This window comes from Ursus arctos, unplaced genomic scaffold, assembly GCF_023065955.2.
Source record: "Ursus arctos isolate Adak ecotype North America unplaced genomic scaffold, UrsArc2.0 scaffold_8, whole genome shotgun sequence".
NCBI lineage: Eukaryota > Metazoa > Chordata > Mammalia > Carnivora > Ursidae > Ursus > Ursus arctos.
This window is the reverse complement of record NW_026623100.1, coordinates 7,514,067-7,532,128: the sequence shown is the minus strand read 5'-3', so window position 1 is coordinate 7,532,128 and position 18,062 is coordinate 7,514,067. Positions and strand designations below refer to the sequence as shown.

General features: G+C 42.6%; 2 protein-coding genes across 3 annotated transcripts in view; both read left to right on the top strand.

The window, feature by feature from the left end:
* Positions 1-12,553, top strand: part of IL1RL1 (interleukin 1 receptor like 1) — a 36,593-nt gene extending 24,040 nt beyond the window's left edge. The window contains exons 10-12 of the mRNA XM_026488455.4: positions 6,203-6,349; positions 7,339-7,506; positions 10,016-12,553. Of these exons, the coding sequence (XP_026344240.2) occupies positions 6,203-6,349; positions 7,339-7,506; positions 10,016-10,401 (701 nt within the window). The 3' untranslated portion in view covers positions 10,402-12,553. The remainder of the gene's footprint in view (positions 1-6,202; positions 6,350-7,338; positions 7,507-10,015) is intronic.
* Positions 12,554-13,138: 585 nt separating this feature from the next.
* Positions 13,139-18,062, top strand: part of IL18R1 (interleukin 18 receptor 1) — a 36,543-nt gene continuing 31,619 nt past the window's right edge. For both annotated transcript variants that reach the window (XM_026488493.3, XM_057309292.1), the window contains exon 1: positions 13,139-13,752. The gene's annotated coding sequence lies outside the window, so the exon portion shown is untranslated. The remainder of the gene's footprint in view (positions 13,753-18,062) is intronic.

Below are 18,062 nucleotides of genomic sequence, written 5' to 3'. Positions count from 1 at the left end.
CCTTCTCCACTCCCTCCCCCTCTCTTCCCTCCCCTCCCCCTCCATCTCCTTCTCTCATCTCCCCCCTACCCCCCTACTCCTCTCCTTCCACTCCTCCCCACTCCCTGTTTCTCCTCCTCCCATCCTCCTCCTCCTTTGCCTACCCCCTCCTTCTCCTCCCCTTCCTCCTCCTTTCCCTTCTCTCCTTCCTCCCACCCCCCTCCTCCCTTCCTTCCTCCCCCCCTCCCCCCTACCTTACCTTCTTGTGTTGGTTCCTCTTTAACAGCCAACTGCTTCCTTGGCCATCCTTCTGCTTTCATTAGCTCTCTCTGTCTCACTGTATGTGAAAGACGACACACTAACAGCAAACGTGAACATGTTCTTTGTTACCTTGCATGACTTTTATGACACGTTATAAACATGTTCCCTTTTATAATTCTTTTTTATTTTTTCAGTCCTAAAGAACGCACATTTTGTTAGTGAGGCTGGCAAAGTAGATGAGAAGGTGGAGTAATTAATTACTGCCCATTCCAGTAAGAAGATCTTAAATGCTGCTTTGTAATAAGACATCATATGCTATCATTGTTAAGCTTTATAAAGTATTAAATGTATTTATTTATTTATTTTTTCTACGTGCAAAACCTAAAGTACTTACTATCTGGTCCTTTCCAAAAAAATTGTGTGACCCTTGCGTTCTGTCTCTTTAAAAAAAATTATTTGTGCACTAATGTTACACAGTCTTGTTTCCTGTAGCTGTAGAGGCAACCTTGATTTTGGGTAGAGTAAGTCTTCCAAGTTCGCTCTTCATCAAGACTGTCTTGGCTATTCTTCGACCTTTGTATTGTCACATAAATTCTCTTCAGATATATTTGAATTATAAGCATGTTTTGCTACAAGTTACATAGAAAATTTTATAGCCTGTTCTGTAATTACTTAATGTATAGTAAAAATCTTTCCATGATACTAAACGTTCTTCTACACCATGATTTTTAATGGCTCCATAGTATCCCATTATACGGAGAAACCATCATTTATTTGACCAAATACATCGTTTGGCTACATGTCTTTCTTTTTCTGTCTTTTTAAAGATTCAATGTATTTCAGCTAAAAAAAGAAAGCACAAGCAGTTCACCCATTACTCTCACCCCCACCCCTACCCCTGGTAACTACCAACCTAAGTGTAGGTGAAAGTCATGGGAAGTCTGGGAGTTCAGCTCATTTCTTTACTGTAATTGTTAGTCAACATGCAATTCGGGTACCACTTTTCTGAGGAGACTTCCTTGGCCAGCAGTTTGCAGTCTATATTCCTTCCAGGTGCTCCTGTAGGGCCCTGTCTCTATCTCTACACTCATCACACACAAGTCTGCTGAACGTGACTCTAAGCTCCATGAGGGCAGGAATGGCGTCTCATCCGTCTTCGTGTCCTCCATCTGTATTGCAGTGCCTGGTACCGAGCGTGCATTCAATAACAATTTTTTTGAATAAATAAATGAACGAATACCTTATTCATAATCTCCAAGACTTAGAAGCAACCGTGACGTTCTTCAATAGGTGAATACATAAGTCAGTTATATCATACAATGGAATATTGTTCATTGGTAGGAAGGAATGAGCTATCAAGCCATAAAAAGACATGTGGGAACTTTAAAACCTGTTGCTAAGAAGCCAATCTGAAAAGACTGCATACTGTATGATTTCAGCTATGTAACAATCTGGAAAAGGCAAAGCTATAGAGAGAGTAAAAGCTCAGTGGTTGCCAGGAGAGAGGGTGGACAACAGGATTTTTAGGACACTCAAATTGTTCTATATAATAGTCTAATGGTGAAGACATGGTATGATGCATTTATCAAACCCCATGGAACTGTACAACACAAAGTGGGAATCCTAGTATAAACTATGGACTTTAGTTGATAGTAATGTATCAGTATTGGCCTATAAATTGTAAACAATGTATTGCACTAATTCAGGATGTTCATAATACGGGAAACTGAATGCTAGGGCTGGGGGAGAGTATATGGGAACTCTCTCTACTTTCTGCTCATTTTTGTTCTTGTTGTTGTAAACCTAAATGTGGTCTGAAAGATAAATTTTATTAATTAAAAAAAATAAAGGATTGTGTGTCTACTAGGAAAACAAGGAGGGGCGATGGATACAAGCGATGACAGTATTTCCTGCTAAACTCGGAGCAAGGAGCACGTAGACATAAAAAGCCTAGGGAAGAGTCGCAGAAGAGACTGGTTCAGTGAATAGTGACTCTACAGGAGATCTGTGATGTGGATTTCAGCCCAAGTTAGGCTGTGGAGATGAATAAGACAAAGTGGAGGGAAGAGGCAGAATCTAAAATACATTGGTTCTGAAACCAAAATGAACACGCAGAACCAATGAGAATTTATATTTCTGCTTCTTTCTCTCCTATTCTGTGGATTAAAATAACAGCACACCTTAGCTTCTGGGTATTTTAAAAACCTACTCAGGAATTTGTTACAAATTGAAGTTTAAGCATTTATAAATTGTAGAGCTTATAGTAATTACACAAAGTGTTATTAGTGATTGAAGCAATTATATCCTTTTATTGGAATAATTAAAACTTAATTTAAGAATGAAAAAATACTATATCAAGGAAAATGATCTTTGGACATTTCCATTGCTCTAGCTCTAAGGCTTAATTATTCAACAAAGCAACAGCTTACATTTACGTTTGTTAGGGTTTACATTTATGTTCCCACTAACTTGGAAAGGCCAAATTGTTTATAAGTTCCCTATAGTTTTATCTGAATCTAGCATGCCTTTAATGACTTCATTATACTTTGATGCAATAAAATATAACAAAAATACGAAACTGACTACTCTTCAGTAGATCACATTCAGACACTATATATAATCTTTTAAAATTAAATGGAGAGAACGATCTGTCTTGGGTATAGGTAACAAGAGGACACATTGTCTGTAAAGAATCCGAAACAGTAATAAGACCATCTAAGAGTCATTGTGCTTCTTTTTTTAAGATTTTATTTATTTATTTATTTATTTATTTATTTATTTATTTGAGAGAGAATGAGTGAGAGAGAGAGAGCTAGAGAGAGAGCACAAGTGGGAGAAGGGGCAGAGAGAGAGAGAGGGAAAAACAGACTCCCCTGCTGAGCAGGAAGCCCGACACGGGGCTTGATGCGGGGCTGGACCCCAGGGCCTTTGGCTCAGCCCCAGGATCCTGGGATCATGACTTGAGCCAAAGGCAGAAGCTTAACTGACTGAGCCACCAGGGCACCCCAGAGTCATTGTGCTTTTAATCATGACCTTACCCAGACATCACTAAAAATGTCAGTGATGACCCACTCCTCCTCAGGGGGGCAGACTGCGTCTTCCTCCCACTCCCTTGGTATGTCGTTGCACGCAATGATGTCAGCAAAAATAGTTTTACAAACATTTCCTTCCTGAGTACCTGTCAACTTCCTCCCCTGCTTGCATTTCCAGGCAAAGACATCTTGTTTGTTAGATGAAACATTGAATGCAGTATAAATGGGTGAGGAGAAAAAATATGTTTTTTTTTTACACTTGTCACTCCATGCACAACTACGTGGAAATTACTTAACGTGTTTGTCACATAGCCAAAGGGAGAGTTAGGCCCTCAGTTTATACCTCTAAGTGGGATATAGCCCAGATTAATTTGGATAAACACAGACACACAACCTGATAAAAAAAAAAATTGGGGCTGATAGATAAGCAGACCACCGATTTGATGCGTTTGTGGTTAAGTCTCAGCCTGAAGTGGTGCTTTAATTTTTGCTTTAATTAGACTTAAACCACCAATTTGTAAGTTTTTATCAAACCAACAGAATCATGACATTAAGTGCGATCCAGTTCCATGGGCCACCAGGTTTCTACAAATAATAACGGAGTCACCCCTGGATATATGAACCACATCACAATGTAATATCAGGGCAGTCTGGTGGTGGTAGCCCGCACAGTGGACCCCCAACGAGAGGGGAAGCTGTGCCCTCCCCCTCCCCCTGGGGCTGCCATTGCCTCGCTATCCCCATGCCTTGCTTATGTTGTCACTTTATGAACGTTCTCTTATGAGCTGTGTATTGGAATTGTTTTCATGTTACATGTACTTGGTGACTTTTTTCCTTCCAGTTTATTTGTATGTGCTAGCCTTCCCCTGTTTTTCTGCAAACTAACATGGCTACACTCCGTTTCGACAACAGTGTATGTTAAACAAAAACTGTTGCTACAGAAGTTTAATTGTCACAATGAATTCCTTTATTTCTCATCACAAAATAAATTATAGCATTGTCTTGAATTTCAACAGCAAGAACTTAAAAAGCTTATGTTCCCTATTATTTGATGTGATTAAATAAATATTTGACTCTCCTAATAATAGTAGTACACATTTATTCATTGTTTCCTTTGGACCTGTCTAATTATTTTCCATTTCATTTCTTATTTATTTGATCAATATTCCATGAGGAAGAGACTGTTACTATCACCAAATTTTGCAGATAAGGAAACCGAAGCAAGAGGAGATTGAATAACTACCCGGCTGAGTATTAGAGTTTGAGCCAGGACTCAAACTTAGGCAGTGTTTTCCTGTTTATAAACGTTTTCAGAAAGTATTTAGTGTTTAGTCACCACATACGGAATTATTTACACAGGCATTAAGTCATTAACCGAAAGACATTGAACTTCAACTTTCTTTACTGTCTCAGATTAACTTCTTTCCTCCCAGCGGAGGCGACCAGCCACAGATGCAGTTACTTCACGGTCTCTCCAAGAAATGTAGGTTCCCAGAGGGTATCCAGATAGCACTTTTAGAGAGAGAGACCTGGAGGGGAATCCCATTGAAATGCTTTCCTTAAGGCGCATTTATCATTTAAAACGATGATAGTGCAGATAGTAGGCTCTCCGCCAATTTTCAGCAACACGCCTCCTCCACCGCCCCCTGGTTTTGAATCTCTTCCCCTTGGCCAGTCTTGATTTTGCAGTGCTAGATACTCAGGATGCTAATGAGCTATGGGAGGAATCTGTGAATATGGATGAATGATTTTGTATGGCAAGACCGGGAACACATGCTTTGAGACTTCAGACAAAAATGCAGGGAGAACGCTGTAAGAGACGAATCTCCTTTGAGATTCTTCTCACGGTCATCTGTAAGTGGGACTATTTGTAAATAGTTAATTCTAAAGAGAGAAGTCAACTTAAAACAGCCAAAAATACCATTAATGAGTACAGTTCTTATATTCAATTTGTACGTATCTAAGTCCTTGAAATCGGGAAACTTTTTGAGTATGCACTTTGTGCAGCAGTGAGTACAGGGCACAGTTCAGTGATGAGAAAAGTTAGGGGTGTGTTTGGAACCTAGAACCCCAGTAATTTGACTTCCCCATCAATTACACTTTAGAGACTTACATGGCCCTTGTCTCTTCACTGCTTTCCTATGCAGTAAGACCTCAAGACCTTTTGATTCATTCTCCTTAATGTCCCAACACCAAGCATATCCGTTCCTTTCTCATTATTACGTGAGGGTTCAGACCTTCCTTATCTTTCACAAGTATTGCAGAAACTTCCTGTCCATTTTCCTCTAAGTACTTATGGTCTCTTCCCACAGAAACAGATTACCTACCTTCAGATTAATCTTGCTTGTCAACCACTTTCATTGTTAACACCCCACTTAACACTTAGTGGCTCCTGTGACCTTCCCGAATAAAGGCAAAATGCCTTAATGGGAGCCCCAAGTCTGATCAGAACCTAGCCCTGACCCACATTTCTCATTGTGTCTTCCTCCGACTGGATTACTTCAGTTCCTCGGAGAACACACCACATCTCCACCCCTGGGCTCACTGCATCCCCTCTCGCCAGGAGGACATTTTCCTTGTTTTGCAGTTCTCTAAACCCTCCCTCCACCTGCAGGAAGGCTCCATTGCACAGTCCAATGTGGAGCGGGCACTCCTAAAGACCTCTGCCAGCTCAAATTACACGTTTACCTCCTATCTTAGTTACGTTTACATTTGAGAATCCCTTACAATGCCTAGCCTGCTGCCTGGCACAGAGTAGGCGCTCAATAAATGTTCATTTACTGATTCGCGGCCATGGCAATTGCAGGTAGGCATCTCTTGTATGCATCTCTTGTACTCCCAGTGGAGGTCAGCATCCACGTATTTGTTGATTTTACCTTGTTCTAGTAATAATAGCGATCACTTTTGTCCTCCCCTTATCTTTTGAACAGATGACGAGCAAAGCACCCACTACCTTCTGGCGGGATTTATCACCTTGTTAATGTTAATCAGTGTCATGGTGATAACACTGAAAGTGTTCTGGATTGAGGTTATTCTGCTCTGGAGAGACATAGTCAGACCTTACAAAACTAGGAATGGTAAGTGGCAAGTTTCACATTTTTCTTCAAAAGAAAAGGATCCATAATGGCTGATGGTTACTTGTCTGTTGATCTCTTAATAGCTATGCTACTAAACCGAGATTTTGCTTGCTAGCATATTGTCAGTAGATCTTTTTTTCAGTCCACTCAGAGGCCATTCTCTATCCTTTTTTGTTTCTCCTTATGGTTCTGAGATTCATCTCAACAGCTCAAATTTCCTCCCCGATAGGCTTACTCTTCCTACTAAATCAAGAACAGAATTGGCCCAAACCCAGAAAAGTTTAAACATTTTGGAAACTGTGTATTGGTAAATCTTTATGGAATTCAAAACATTAACAAAAGTGTTCCTGTTTTCCAGATGTGAACAACTAAGAAAGGGCCATCAGAAGGCAGATGTATTTCACCAGAAAACTCACTCCATAGAGTCCTACCTATGTGCATAAGTTACACATGAAAGGATATATTTATCCCTGCTAAATCAGAACACCATTGTTTCCTTTGGGGACAGATATACTTTACATTTTCCATATGGTCCCCTCAACTAGGGCTAATTATTTGATTTGTGGGAAATGCAGATCCCTTAAAAAAAAATCTTTCACATTTTCACTTCCTAGGATTAGGGGAAAACAACAACTAAAACTGAGATCTACTCCAAGCAACAGAAGACTCCTTATCCATGACAATAAATATTTGTCAATAAATTATTAATTACATTTGACAATATGGTGTGTGCTAAACTGGACTGGCTCTTGCCTATTCTCTATCATTCAGTCTGAGGCAGTAAAGAGGGGCACTTTGGGATTAAGATCGATTTTCTGATAATATTTTGTGGCAGTAGGTTGTTGTCACCATCTCTGAATTCTGGAATATTGGGGGGGGGGGATCCATGCACCAACAACAATAAAATTCAGTGAAGAATGTCTCGTAAGAGTCAAATGGGAATTTTCAGAGCCAAGCAATAAAGTTGTATTTCTTGTTCTCATTTTCAGATGGAAAGATCTACGATGCTTACGTTATCTATCCGCGGAACTATAAAAATAGTCCTGAGAGGGCCAATGCCGTGGAGCACTTTGTTCACCAGATTCTGCCTGATGTTCTTGAAAATAAATGTGGCTATAACTTATGCATTTATGGGAGAGATCTGCTACCTGGAGAAGGTAAAGCTATCAACATACATCAAGGACAGAAAGTCACGTTTATCAGAAGGCCAGGGGTTGGTGGTCTTCACCCTGTGTGGGATACGGAATTACAATCATTATTCCCGGCCTTAAGACCAGAGTTTTGAAATCTTTCTCCAGAAGAAGGAGATACTTATTCTTTGCTCCTCCTGGCCCCATGGCCAACCTGATCATGAGGTCTTCACAAGAGTATCAGTGATGTGAAGACACGGCTAGGCGGATTTAGCAAGGCACTGCCCCTATTTGACTTCCCAGGTCCACCACGGGGGTAACTGACATATATCTTAATTCTCTCTAGAAGAGCCGAAAGAAGACTCAAAAAACAAAGAATTTTGTTCTAATATTCAGAGGCATTGGTTAAAGTTTTTGCAAGGATTCCAGAGTCTTTACGATTTTCCTTGTATTGGAGAAACATTTGCAAATGTATATTCTCACAAGAACCACTAGAGCCGTCTCCTGTTTCTTAATCTTCCTAGTCGATTCCATATACTTTTCACAGTTTGTCACAATTCTGGCCTCTCAGTAGCTGTTCTCCTCCTCCCTCTATATTTATGTCAAGTACCCATGAGCCATCCTCATAGCTCTTCTCAAATTCCTCAGAGAGCTGGAAGTGTTTGGAATGTGAATGAGGCAGGAACACCATGAGGGTAAGTCCAATAAAGTTAATGCCTAGTAGACTCCGAATTTAAACTGGCATTTCCACTGCAAAGAGGGATTCAAGTGTCTATAGATTTAAAGGAACACACAGCAGGTGCATCCGGGGCGTCCTGGAATATTTGGGCAATGTTAATCACCTCACAATGGCGTGGGAGACTTGTAAAATGAACAATTCAAGAAAATGGAATCCAAGTTTTCTCTAGAGGCTTTCTTCCTCCTCCAGCTCTCCCGTGGGCTACTCATTCCAGCAAACAGAAACAAGTCAAGGTGTTCAAATGCTTTTTTCATGTTACACATCTGGTCAGGAAGCTGCCGGGAGCCCAGCTGTTTGTGACGTCACATCACCTGCTACATCTGGCTGCAAAGTCTTCATCTCTTTTGTCTCGGATCCATCGACCTCATTTCTAGTTCTACCTCTCTCCAGCCCAACATGAACGCCAGCTCACTGAGCCTCAAGCTCGCGTGGCCTGCATTGTGCTGTTTTTCACCTGGGAACGTTCCCAGTTCCCCTCCAGCAAGTATGTCCTCTGACCTTACTTTAACCGAAGTAAGATCAGATCTAACAAAACAACACCAAACTTCACTCATCCCTTAGGAAAAGTTCATGACTGACTGCATCAGTGCCTTTCTTCCCATGCTAGTTACCTTCTGTTTGCTCCTTCAAATCCACTCGGTGCTCCAGCCAGTGGCCTTGGGGGGCTGGTCGTTATGGACTCCATCATGCCCCTACCCTCTGCTCCCTGCTGGGTTTGGCCAATGGAAGCCCTGGCAGGAGTTCAGAGGCAGGCAACTCATGAGGTTGCCTGGGTAGCTGGGCTCTTCTCTCCTGGAACACAGGCTCTTGTTAGTTGCCTTTATACTCAGCTTCCATAACTGCTCCCTCCCCTTCACACCTGGAGGGGGGTAATGTCTCCCGGTTATTTCCCATGCTGGGGTTCTGACGCATCTCTTATTGATTTCTCTTGGCTCTGCCCACATATTTTATAAATTGTCCTTTCATTAAACTTTCTTAAGTCAGTCCTTTTGAGTGTGCCAAGTTTTCTGTTAGGACCCTGACCAACACAAGGTCTCTACCTGGCATTATTCAACATTTATTTCCGTAGTTCACACTGCATGGATTGGCAGTCTTTCGGCTGCCACACTCTGAGAATATCTGCAGTGGTTTCTTTCGTGGTTGCATTTCTTTGTTTTCTCTGTTCCCTCCTTGCCATGAGAGCTGAGTATTTTATACCCTCTTTCCAAGTCTGCCCAGAAGTTACCTGCTATCACCATGGAGCTGATGCTATAAAAACTCTAACTTGATAAGGGGATCTGGTCTTCCTTAGGAGTTTTCTAGTCTGGATCAAATCAGCTTCTCAAACAGAGATATTGGGGAGTGACGTGAATCCAGGACTCCCTTAGAGGCTTTAATCAGTTCAGAGGAGCAAAGGATCCTAAGAGTTAAAGTACTAAGCCCTCATAAACACATAAGCTAATATCCTAAGAAGATAATATGTAGCTAATGAACTTGAATTCTAATTCTCCCACTAAAGATCTCTACCTACTATTTAACTCAAGGACTCTGCTTTTTTAGATCAGTTAGGACTGATCTACCTGGGAAAGAAGAGGGGCTTGGGACTGATGTGCTCACAGTGGGAGCGATAACTCGAACACAACAGGTGTTGTCCATCCAAGCACATTCCCCCTTTTCTGAGTAAAGAACTGATCAGCGTCAGAATCTCATGCCAGATTAAAACCATAACTTTTTTTTTAAGTTCAGAACATTTATGATCAAAGCATTAGACTTAAAAACGCAGCAACAGGAAATGCGATCCGTGTCTTTTATCCCCAGATGCAGCCACTGCAGTGGAAAGCAACATACGAAAGAGCAGGCGGCAGATTTTTATCCTGACTCCTGAGATGGTGCACAGCAGGGAGTTTGCCTATGAGCAGGAGATCGCCTTGCACAGCGCCCTCCTCCAGAATGACTCCAAGGTGATCCTTGTAGAATTGGAGGCTCTGAGCAAGCCCAGTGGACTGCAGTTTGGGGACCTTCAAGATTCCCTCAAGCACCTTGTAGAAGTGCAAGGTACCATCAAGTGGAGGGAAGACCACGTGGCCAACAAACGGTCCCTGAATTCCAAATTCTGGAAGCACGTGAGGTACCACATGCCTGTGCCAAACAGACGACCAGGGAAGACACCCAGTTTGGTTTCCCTGAGTGCCCAGGGGCAGTAGTGCTGGCTTTGATGTGCTGATAATGCACTCGAATTCCATCTATCTGAGCTCCTCCTTGCTGGATGAGGCCACGGGACCAGACACCAGGGCAGAGGCGTGAGGACCGGGGATGTCAAGAGCGTGGGGGCCCCCGGTTTCATCTATCAGCTTTACTCCCATTTGCCCAATTCTAGGGGGATGCAAAACACCCGGAAATTTCTATCCTCTATCCCTCTCTCTTCAGCTCACCTTTCCTTCCTTTTCTCCTTTTGCTGGTCTTTCTCCATGTGGCCTAGGATCTTTTCATTAGGCTTTTTTCCTCTTTCTCTCTCTTTCCTGCTCTCCTGCTCCTTACTCCTTGTCAATATTCTACACCTTGAACTTCAAACTGGAAGGGTTAGAGCTAAATTTTCATGTAACCTTGAAGAACACTCGGATTCCCACAAGCAGAACATTAGCAGCGCGTCTCGCTTCCATTGTGTGTCTACACACAGTGTGTTTGACCTCTCCCTGGTGAGGGACACACGGTTGTTTCACAGGGTACCTATCGTGAATATGGACCCTGTGAACATTCTTGCGGACATGTGTTCTTCTTTGTCTTGGCTCAATACCGAGGCGTGGTCCTCTTACGAAACTGTCAAATTGGCAAACTGTACCATTTTACATTTCCTCCAGTTTTGTACAAGACTGCTCTTCTTCCACCTCCTCGCCGATGATTGGTGCTGTTAGGTCTCTTTGAACTGTGTTGTTTCTGTTCATGTTGTTGATGTGTGGAAATTTTTTTATATATTCTGGATACAAATTCCTTTTCAGACAGATGTAAGGTGACAATTTTTCCAGGCTTACCTCCCTACCTCTTCATTTTTTTAATGGCATCATTGATTAGCAGGCATTTTTAATTTTGTAATATTCAGTTGGTCAATTTTTCTTATGTGGTTAGTGTTTAATGTGTCTTATCTAAGGTTTTGTTTTGTTTTGTTGTTTTTACCTCAAGTTCAGGAGATATTTCTCCATGTATCTTTATGAAATATTCATGGTTCCAACTTTTATAGTTAGGTCTATGGTTCACTGTGAGTTGATATTTGCATATAGAATGAGGTAAGGGTCAACCTTCTTTTTTTTTTTTTCCCATAGAGATGCCCAATTGTTCCAGCAACACCTGTGAAAGACTTCTCTTTCCCTATTGAATTAACATGGTGACTTATTCAAAAATCAATAGGCTATGTATGTGTTGGCCTATTACTCTACTTTCTATTATTTTCCATTTATATGCTCATGCAAATATCACACTGTCAAGATTAGCATTTCCTTATTGTAAGCCTTCAAGTCAGCGTAAGTCCTCGAACTTTGTTCTTTATTCCCAAGAATGTTCTGACTATTCTAGATCATTTGCATTTTCATGTAAAATTTTAGAACCAGTTTCTCAATTTCTTTGAAAATTCCTTCTGGGATTTGGATTGCATGAAATATATAGGCTCTATAATCTATAGATTCTAAAAATGTATAGACTCTATAAACTCCACTGTTTGTGCAGAATAGATATCTTAACAATGAATCTTCCAATCCATAAACATGGTATATCCCTCCATTTTTATGTCTTTCATTTCTCTTGGCGTATTTTGTAGATTTCACAGCAGACATTTTGTACACATTTCAAGGGATTTATACTTTGGTATTTGATTTTTTATGGTATTGTAAATGGTATTTTTAACAAATTTCATTTTTCAAATTTCCATTACTGGCATATAGAATTACAATTGATTTTTGTATATTAACTTTTTGTTCCATGATCTTGCTAAACTCACTTACGACTTCCAGCAGCTCTTTTGTAAATTTCGAAGGGTAACCTACATAAAATTATGCCATCTGTCAGAACGAGTAGTTTTATCTCTTCCTTTACAATCTGTATGCTTTCTATTTTTATTTCTTTACTTTTTACAAAGGGATTGTCCCAGGTGAGAGACGACGTCCTTATCTTGTTCTCCTCTTTATCAGATTAGGATTGTTCCTTTTTATTTTCAGTATTCCAAGTGTTATTAATGAAGAAAGGCTGTTGAATTTTGTCAGATGCTTTGTTCTTACTGCATTTATTGAGATAATTGCATGATCCTTCTCTTTCATTATATGATGAACTATTTTGACTGAATAAAAAGGATGAAACTGTCTCATTAAACCCTCTCCCTGTCAGCCGTGGGCTTCATTCTTCACTTTTGTTGGAAAGATCCTACTACAGACCAGTCTAAAAACGTATCCTGAGTTCTACCACACTATAAAAACTTTGAAACACATGTTCTCCTTTGGCCTCCTTTTCTTCTAAACAATTTAAAATCTCAATTCAACGCCTCTACCCCCTCTCTACTACTTCCCAAGGGAAACCGCCCCCGCCCCCCCCCCCCCAGCCTAAACAGAAGGCCTCAGCACAGATCTGAAACTTGAGTGCTTCAGACAGGAGACAGTGGCCTCCTCCTCACTTTGGATGACCTCAGGGAGCCGTCCTGTGTCTTTGGGTCTCTTCCTTGGCCTCTTTTCCGTCTGCAGCCCTCCCCAGCTCCTTCCCCTTAACCGAAGATGCTGCTCCTCTAACCGGTGCAGGTGCAGGTGCAGGCTGATATCCTTCCCACCTGACTCTGATGCAAACCTCTCGGCGGCCTGTAGGGTGCGCAAGGAGCCCCACCGAGGGCCCCGGGCCCTGCCGGTTCCTCGGACGCCGCCCACCGCCCCGGAGCTCCTGAAACTCGCCGCGCGGGGCTGGGACCACAGTCGACCTCGGCGCAAGGGCGAGGCGCAGGATTTTCCAGCTGCGTGCGGTCGTGCCCGCGATCGAGCTGCTCCCGGAACTCAGAGGCGGGGCTCCCAGGTGGAGGAAGTCTATATCCCTGGCACGCTGCGAGGGGCGCCCCAGACCGGGAGCATCCCGGAGCCCAAGCGCCCGGAACCAGGCGTACCCTCCACCGAGGAACTCCGCAAACTGGGAAGATTCCCGCCCCCAGCCTATCACCGGGAGAAAACCCCGACGAGGAGCATCTCTGATCGGAGCATCCCAGACCCGGGACACTCCGCGGGACCCAGCAGCGCCCCACCTAGCACTGAGGACAGAAGCTGCGTCCCACCCGCGAGCTCCGCGGCTGCCAGACGCCTTTTCTTTCTTCTTACTCTTTGCTCCTTTTTTTTCTTTCCCCAACCTTCTCTAGCTGCCTTACATCTTTGATCACACTTGCGGCTCCTCTCGTTCCTTTCGTGTTTTCCCAGTGCTAGGGAGGCAGCTGATTGCAGTTTCTCACCTGCTTTTGGAACTCCTGCCTCCGCCGTCGCGACCGGAGTGGAGGAGGGACGGCCGCCCCCGCCCCAGCCTCGGGGGACTCCCCTCTGAAGGTAAGGAGAGGCGCCCCGCCGCCCGCCGCACTCCCTCCCACTGCCTTCTGCCGCCGGCCCCCCTGGCTATGGGCAACCCAGCCTCGGCGGCGCAGGGGTTCTGAGAACAAGATCAGTTAGGAAAGTTAGCCATTATGTGTACAGATCTTCCTTCACTTATGATGGGGGGAGTTCTGAAAATCCCAGCCTACGTTGAAAATATCGTAAGTCACTGGAACGTGCATTTAATACACCTAAAATCCTGAACATCATAGCTTAGGCCGGCCTACCTCGAAGGTGCTCAAAACACTTACAGTAACCTACAGTTGGGCAACATCCTCTAACGCGACGCCTAATTCATAATAAACTGTTGAGTATCTCGTTTAATTGATGGAATAGTGTACCGAAAGGGAGAAACAGAATGGTTGCATGCGTACAGAATGGTCGTAAGTGTATCTATTGCTCACCCTTCTGATCTTCAGGCGGACTGGGAGTTGCAGCTAGAGAGGATCATAGGGCATATCGCCAGCAGGGGAAAAGATCCAAATTCAAAATCCAAAGGATGGTTTCCCCTGAATGTGTATCTCTTTTGCATCATCAATCAAGAAATCTTAAGTGGAGTCATGATAGGTAGGGACTGTGTCTATATATGTATACTTCCAGATATAGATAGATGATAGATAGATAGATAGATAGATAGATAGATATAGTTTTAAATATTGAGCATATATATGGATGTGCATGCGTCCGCATATACACACACACATATGTACACACATACGCACGCATGAATAATTAGTGAGACAGCATCATTAACTTTCCCTGATAGTATCATTTCAGACGTTAAAACTTGCCCAATATTTCCTTTTTTTCTGAAGAATTGAGAACAGCTAAAATAATTGGTAGTCTTTACTAATTGAGCACTTGTCTGACGTGGTGTAGAAAACTTTTACATGCACTATTTTCACTTAATCCTCCTGTAGGCCAAATGAAGCAGGCACTATCATTACGCTTAATAAAGGGAGGAGAACCAAAGCACAGAGATGTTTAGGAATTTATCCAAGGGCATCCAGCTTACTAAGTAATAGATCACAGATTCACTCAAAATTTCTCTGATTCCAAAACCTTTGCTTTTAATTCAAGGTGCTTCCAGGAGTTAGAGCCCTGAGCGAGTTGCACTGCAGGCACGAGACAAACTAATGACTAGGTGATCCCAGTCAGGTCTAGACACCTGAGGTTATGGGATTAATTTCACCCTCTTCCCTTGCTCTATTCTTTGGAACCTCAGTGAACACTCATTTGGTGCCATGCAGTGCTGGGATTTGGGATGACACTTCTCAACCCGAGGTCCTTGAATGGCTTAGGAGGGTGTAAATTTGGAAGAAACTGGGTGTATGCAGGTTCTGGGACAAGGTGACTGCTCCCCCACCGCCAGCATGAAAACACATACAAAGGCTAGGAACAAGTGATCTGGGAACACGGAAAGACAGGGTCTCTACCCTCAGGGAGCTCCCAGAGAGCGCGGATGGATCCAGGAATAATGGGAATGCAGTGTGGTGCAGGTGTGGACAAAGGCTGTTTGGAGTACTAGCAGTCGGAGAGTTTCCTTGAGAAGGCAACCATCAAGCCAGGTTGTAAGGACTGTAGGGACCCCGCACTTAGAAGCGAGAAGGGTAACCTCCATACTGTTTTCCAGAGCGGCTGTACCAGCTTGCATTCCCACCAATAGTCTAAGAGGATTCCCCTTCTCCACATCCTCGCCAACATTTGTTGTTTCCTGTCTTGTTAACATGGAGAAAGGAGAACCCTCTTACACTGTTGGTGGGAATGAAGCTGGTACAGCCACTCTGGAAAAGAGTATGGAGGCTCCTCAAAAAGTTAAAAATAGAGCTACCCTATGACCCAGCAATTGCAATACTGGGTATTTACCCAAAGATACAGATGTATTGAAAAGAAGGGGCACATGCTCCCCAATGTTCATAGCAGCAATGTCCACAATAGCCAAACTGTGGAAGGAGCCAAGAAGCCCTGCAACAGATGAATGGATAAAGAAGATGTGATTCATATGTACAATGGACTATTACTCAGTCATCAGAAAGGATGAATACCCACTATTTGCATCGACATGGATGGAACTGGAGGGAATTATGCTAAGTGAAATAAGTCAAGCAGAGAAAGACAATTATCATGTGGTTTCACTCCTATGTGGAACATAAGGAATAGTGCAGAGGTCATTAGGGGAAGGAAGGGAAAACTGAAGGAGGGGAAATCAGAGGGGGAGACGAACCATGAAAGATTATGGACTCCAGGAAGCAATCTGAGGGTTTCAGAGGGGAGGGGGGTAAGGAGATGGGGTAGCCCGGTGATGGGTATTTAAGGAGGGCTCATGTTGTAATGAGTACTGGGTGTTATATGCAAATAATGAATCACTGAACACTACATTAAAAAAAAAGGAAATTTTATTCTTTATATAAAAAATAAACACAATGGCATTCTTCTCAAAGGAAGAAAAAAGAAGCGAGAAGGGTTTGGGGAGCAGGACCGGCACATGCACAGGAGGGAATGGGGGAGGCATCAGGATAGCATTCCCAGGAAGTGGGAATGATGCTCCCGGCCTTGCAGATGAAAAACCTAATTCAGCATAAATTCTGCTTTCCTTAGAGCGGAAGCGTGTGGGTGTGCACACGCACCTGTGTGTGTTTTCTGTCCAAGATCATTTTTTCCTCTTTGCATTGGTGGTTTTATCATCTCAGTTGGTGGGTGAGTGAAACACGTAGGCATCGGGCATTGTAGAGAGGGAATTATTTTAAAAATCACCGCTGTTAAGATTTTCATCAAGGCGGTTTATCTAAGGAGGTGCTCAATTATGTTTTGCTGGTAAGAGAGATTTACACTGAGGCAATCTACATGAATTCGTGTGTGTCAGTGTCATTCTCTATAATCTGGACCAGTTCGTCTAGTCCGGTCCCAGCTGCCTTAGCAGAAAGAACTTGGAAGTAGCCTCACAACTACGGGTTTCTGTGAATTCCTTTTTTTAGAGGATGGTCACTTTGCTCAGCGTGGGGTCTGTAAACAGGGCAAGTGGGCGGAACAGGGGCTCAGGAGATAAGCATTCAGACACTCTGCAGGGCCGGACTGTCCCACCTCGAGGGTCAGAGAGAACAGTTGGCTTGTATCTGACCCTCACCCTAGGTCACACAATTTTTAGAAGAGAACCTTTTTCATTTAGAGAAAACTTCATGACACCCGGTGATCGAGGGGAAGTTTATGAGTGTTCTGTGTATGTGTATGTATGTGTGTGCAGACACATACATACCCACATATATGTACATGCGTATATATGCATATACTTAATATATCTTAACCAGTAACTTATTATTAAATATATATACTTATAATATATTAAATTTTCTTTTAGGTATACAAGTAAGTCCCCTAGATTAGTGTCTTCCTACCGTCGTTGCATATTAGAATCACCTGGAGGATTTTTAGCCATCAGGATGCCCAGCTGTACCTCGGGTGTCTGGCTGGGGACCCAGGCATTATTATTATTATTATTATTATTATTATTTAAGCTCCAGGGGAGAATGAGTGCCCTAGACTTCACATCAATTGTTAAAAGATATTTTCCAAAATGTCATGATTTAAGAAGAACGTCAGAGGTAAGATTATGCAGATGTTACGGTGGATCAGATGATCGCCTAAGACACCAAACTGTACATATTTATTGAATTGAATGCATTCATCAATTCAACAAATAATAAACATAAAATAAAGTATGTCAGTTAGGGATAAGTTCTATGGATGGAAAAATAAAGCACAACGGAAGAGGAGAGAGCGCACGCACACACACACACACACACACACACACACACTTGCATACACACACACGTGCATTTGCACCCAAGCAATCATGCTGTGAGATTTCCATAAAGCGCTTACAGAGGCCCATACGTTATAACTATGCTGTCAGCACACTTTAAAGGAAAGGTAGGACTCTTTAATTCATTATAAAGAAGTAATTAGTAGCTCTGTGAGAAAAACAAGTTGAATTAGACCTATCTTCATACCAAACAAGAAAAATAATTGTTAATGGGTAAAGCAATTTTAAGGTAAAAGAAACCCTAAGCCATAAAAATGAAGAAAGTATACCTTGAGTATACATCTGACCACTGAGGGGAAAGGAATGTCCAACAATGTAAAAATAATGGAAAAATCACAAAGGAAAAGCATAGTGGGCTTGACTCCATAACTACAAAGTCTCCCATATGTTCATCAGGATCCTTTGGAGAAGAGATTCATGACCGGTTAGTAAGTTGTCCTTATGCTTT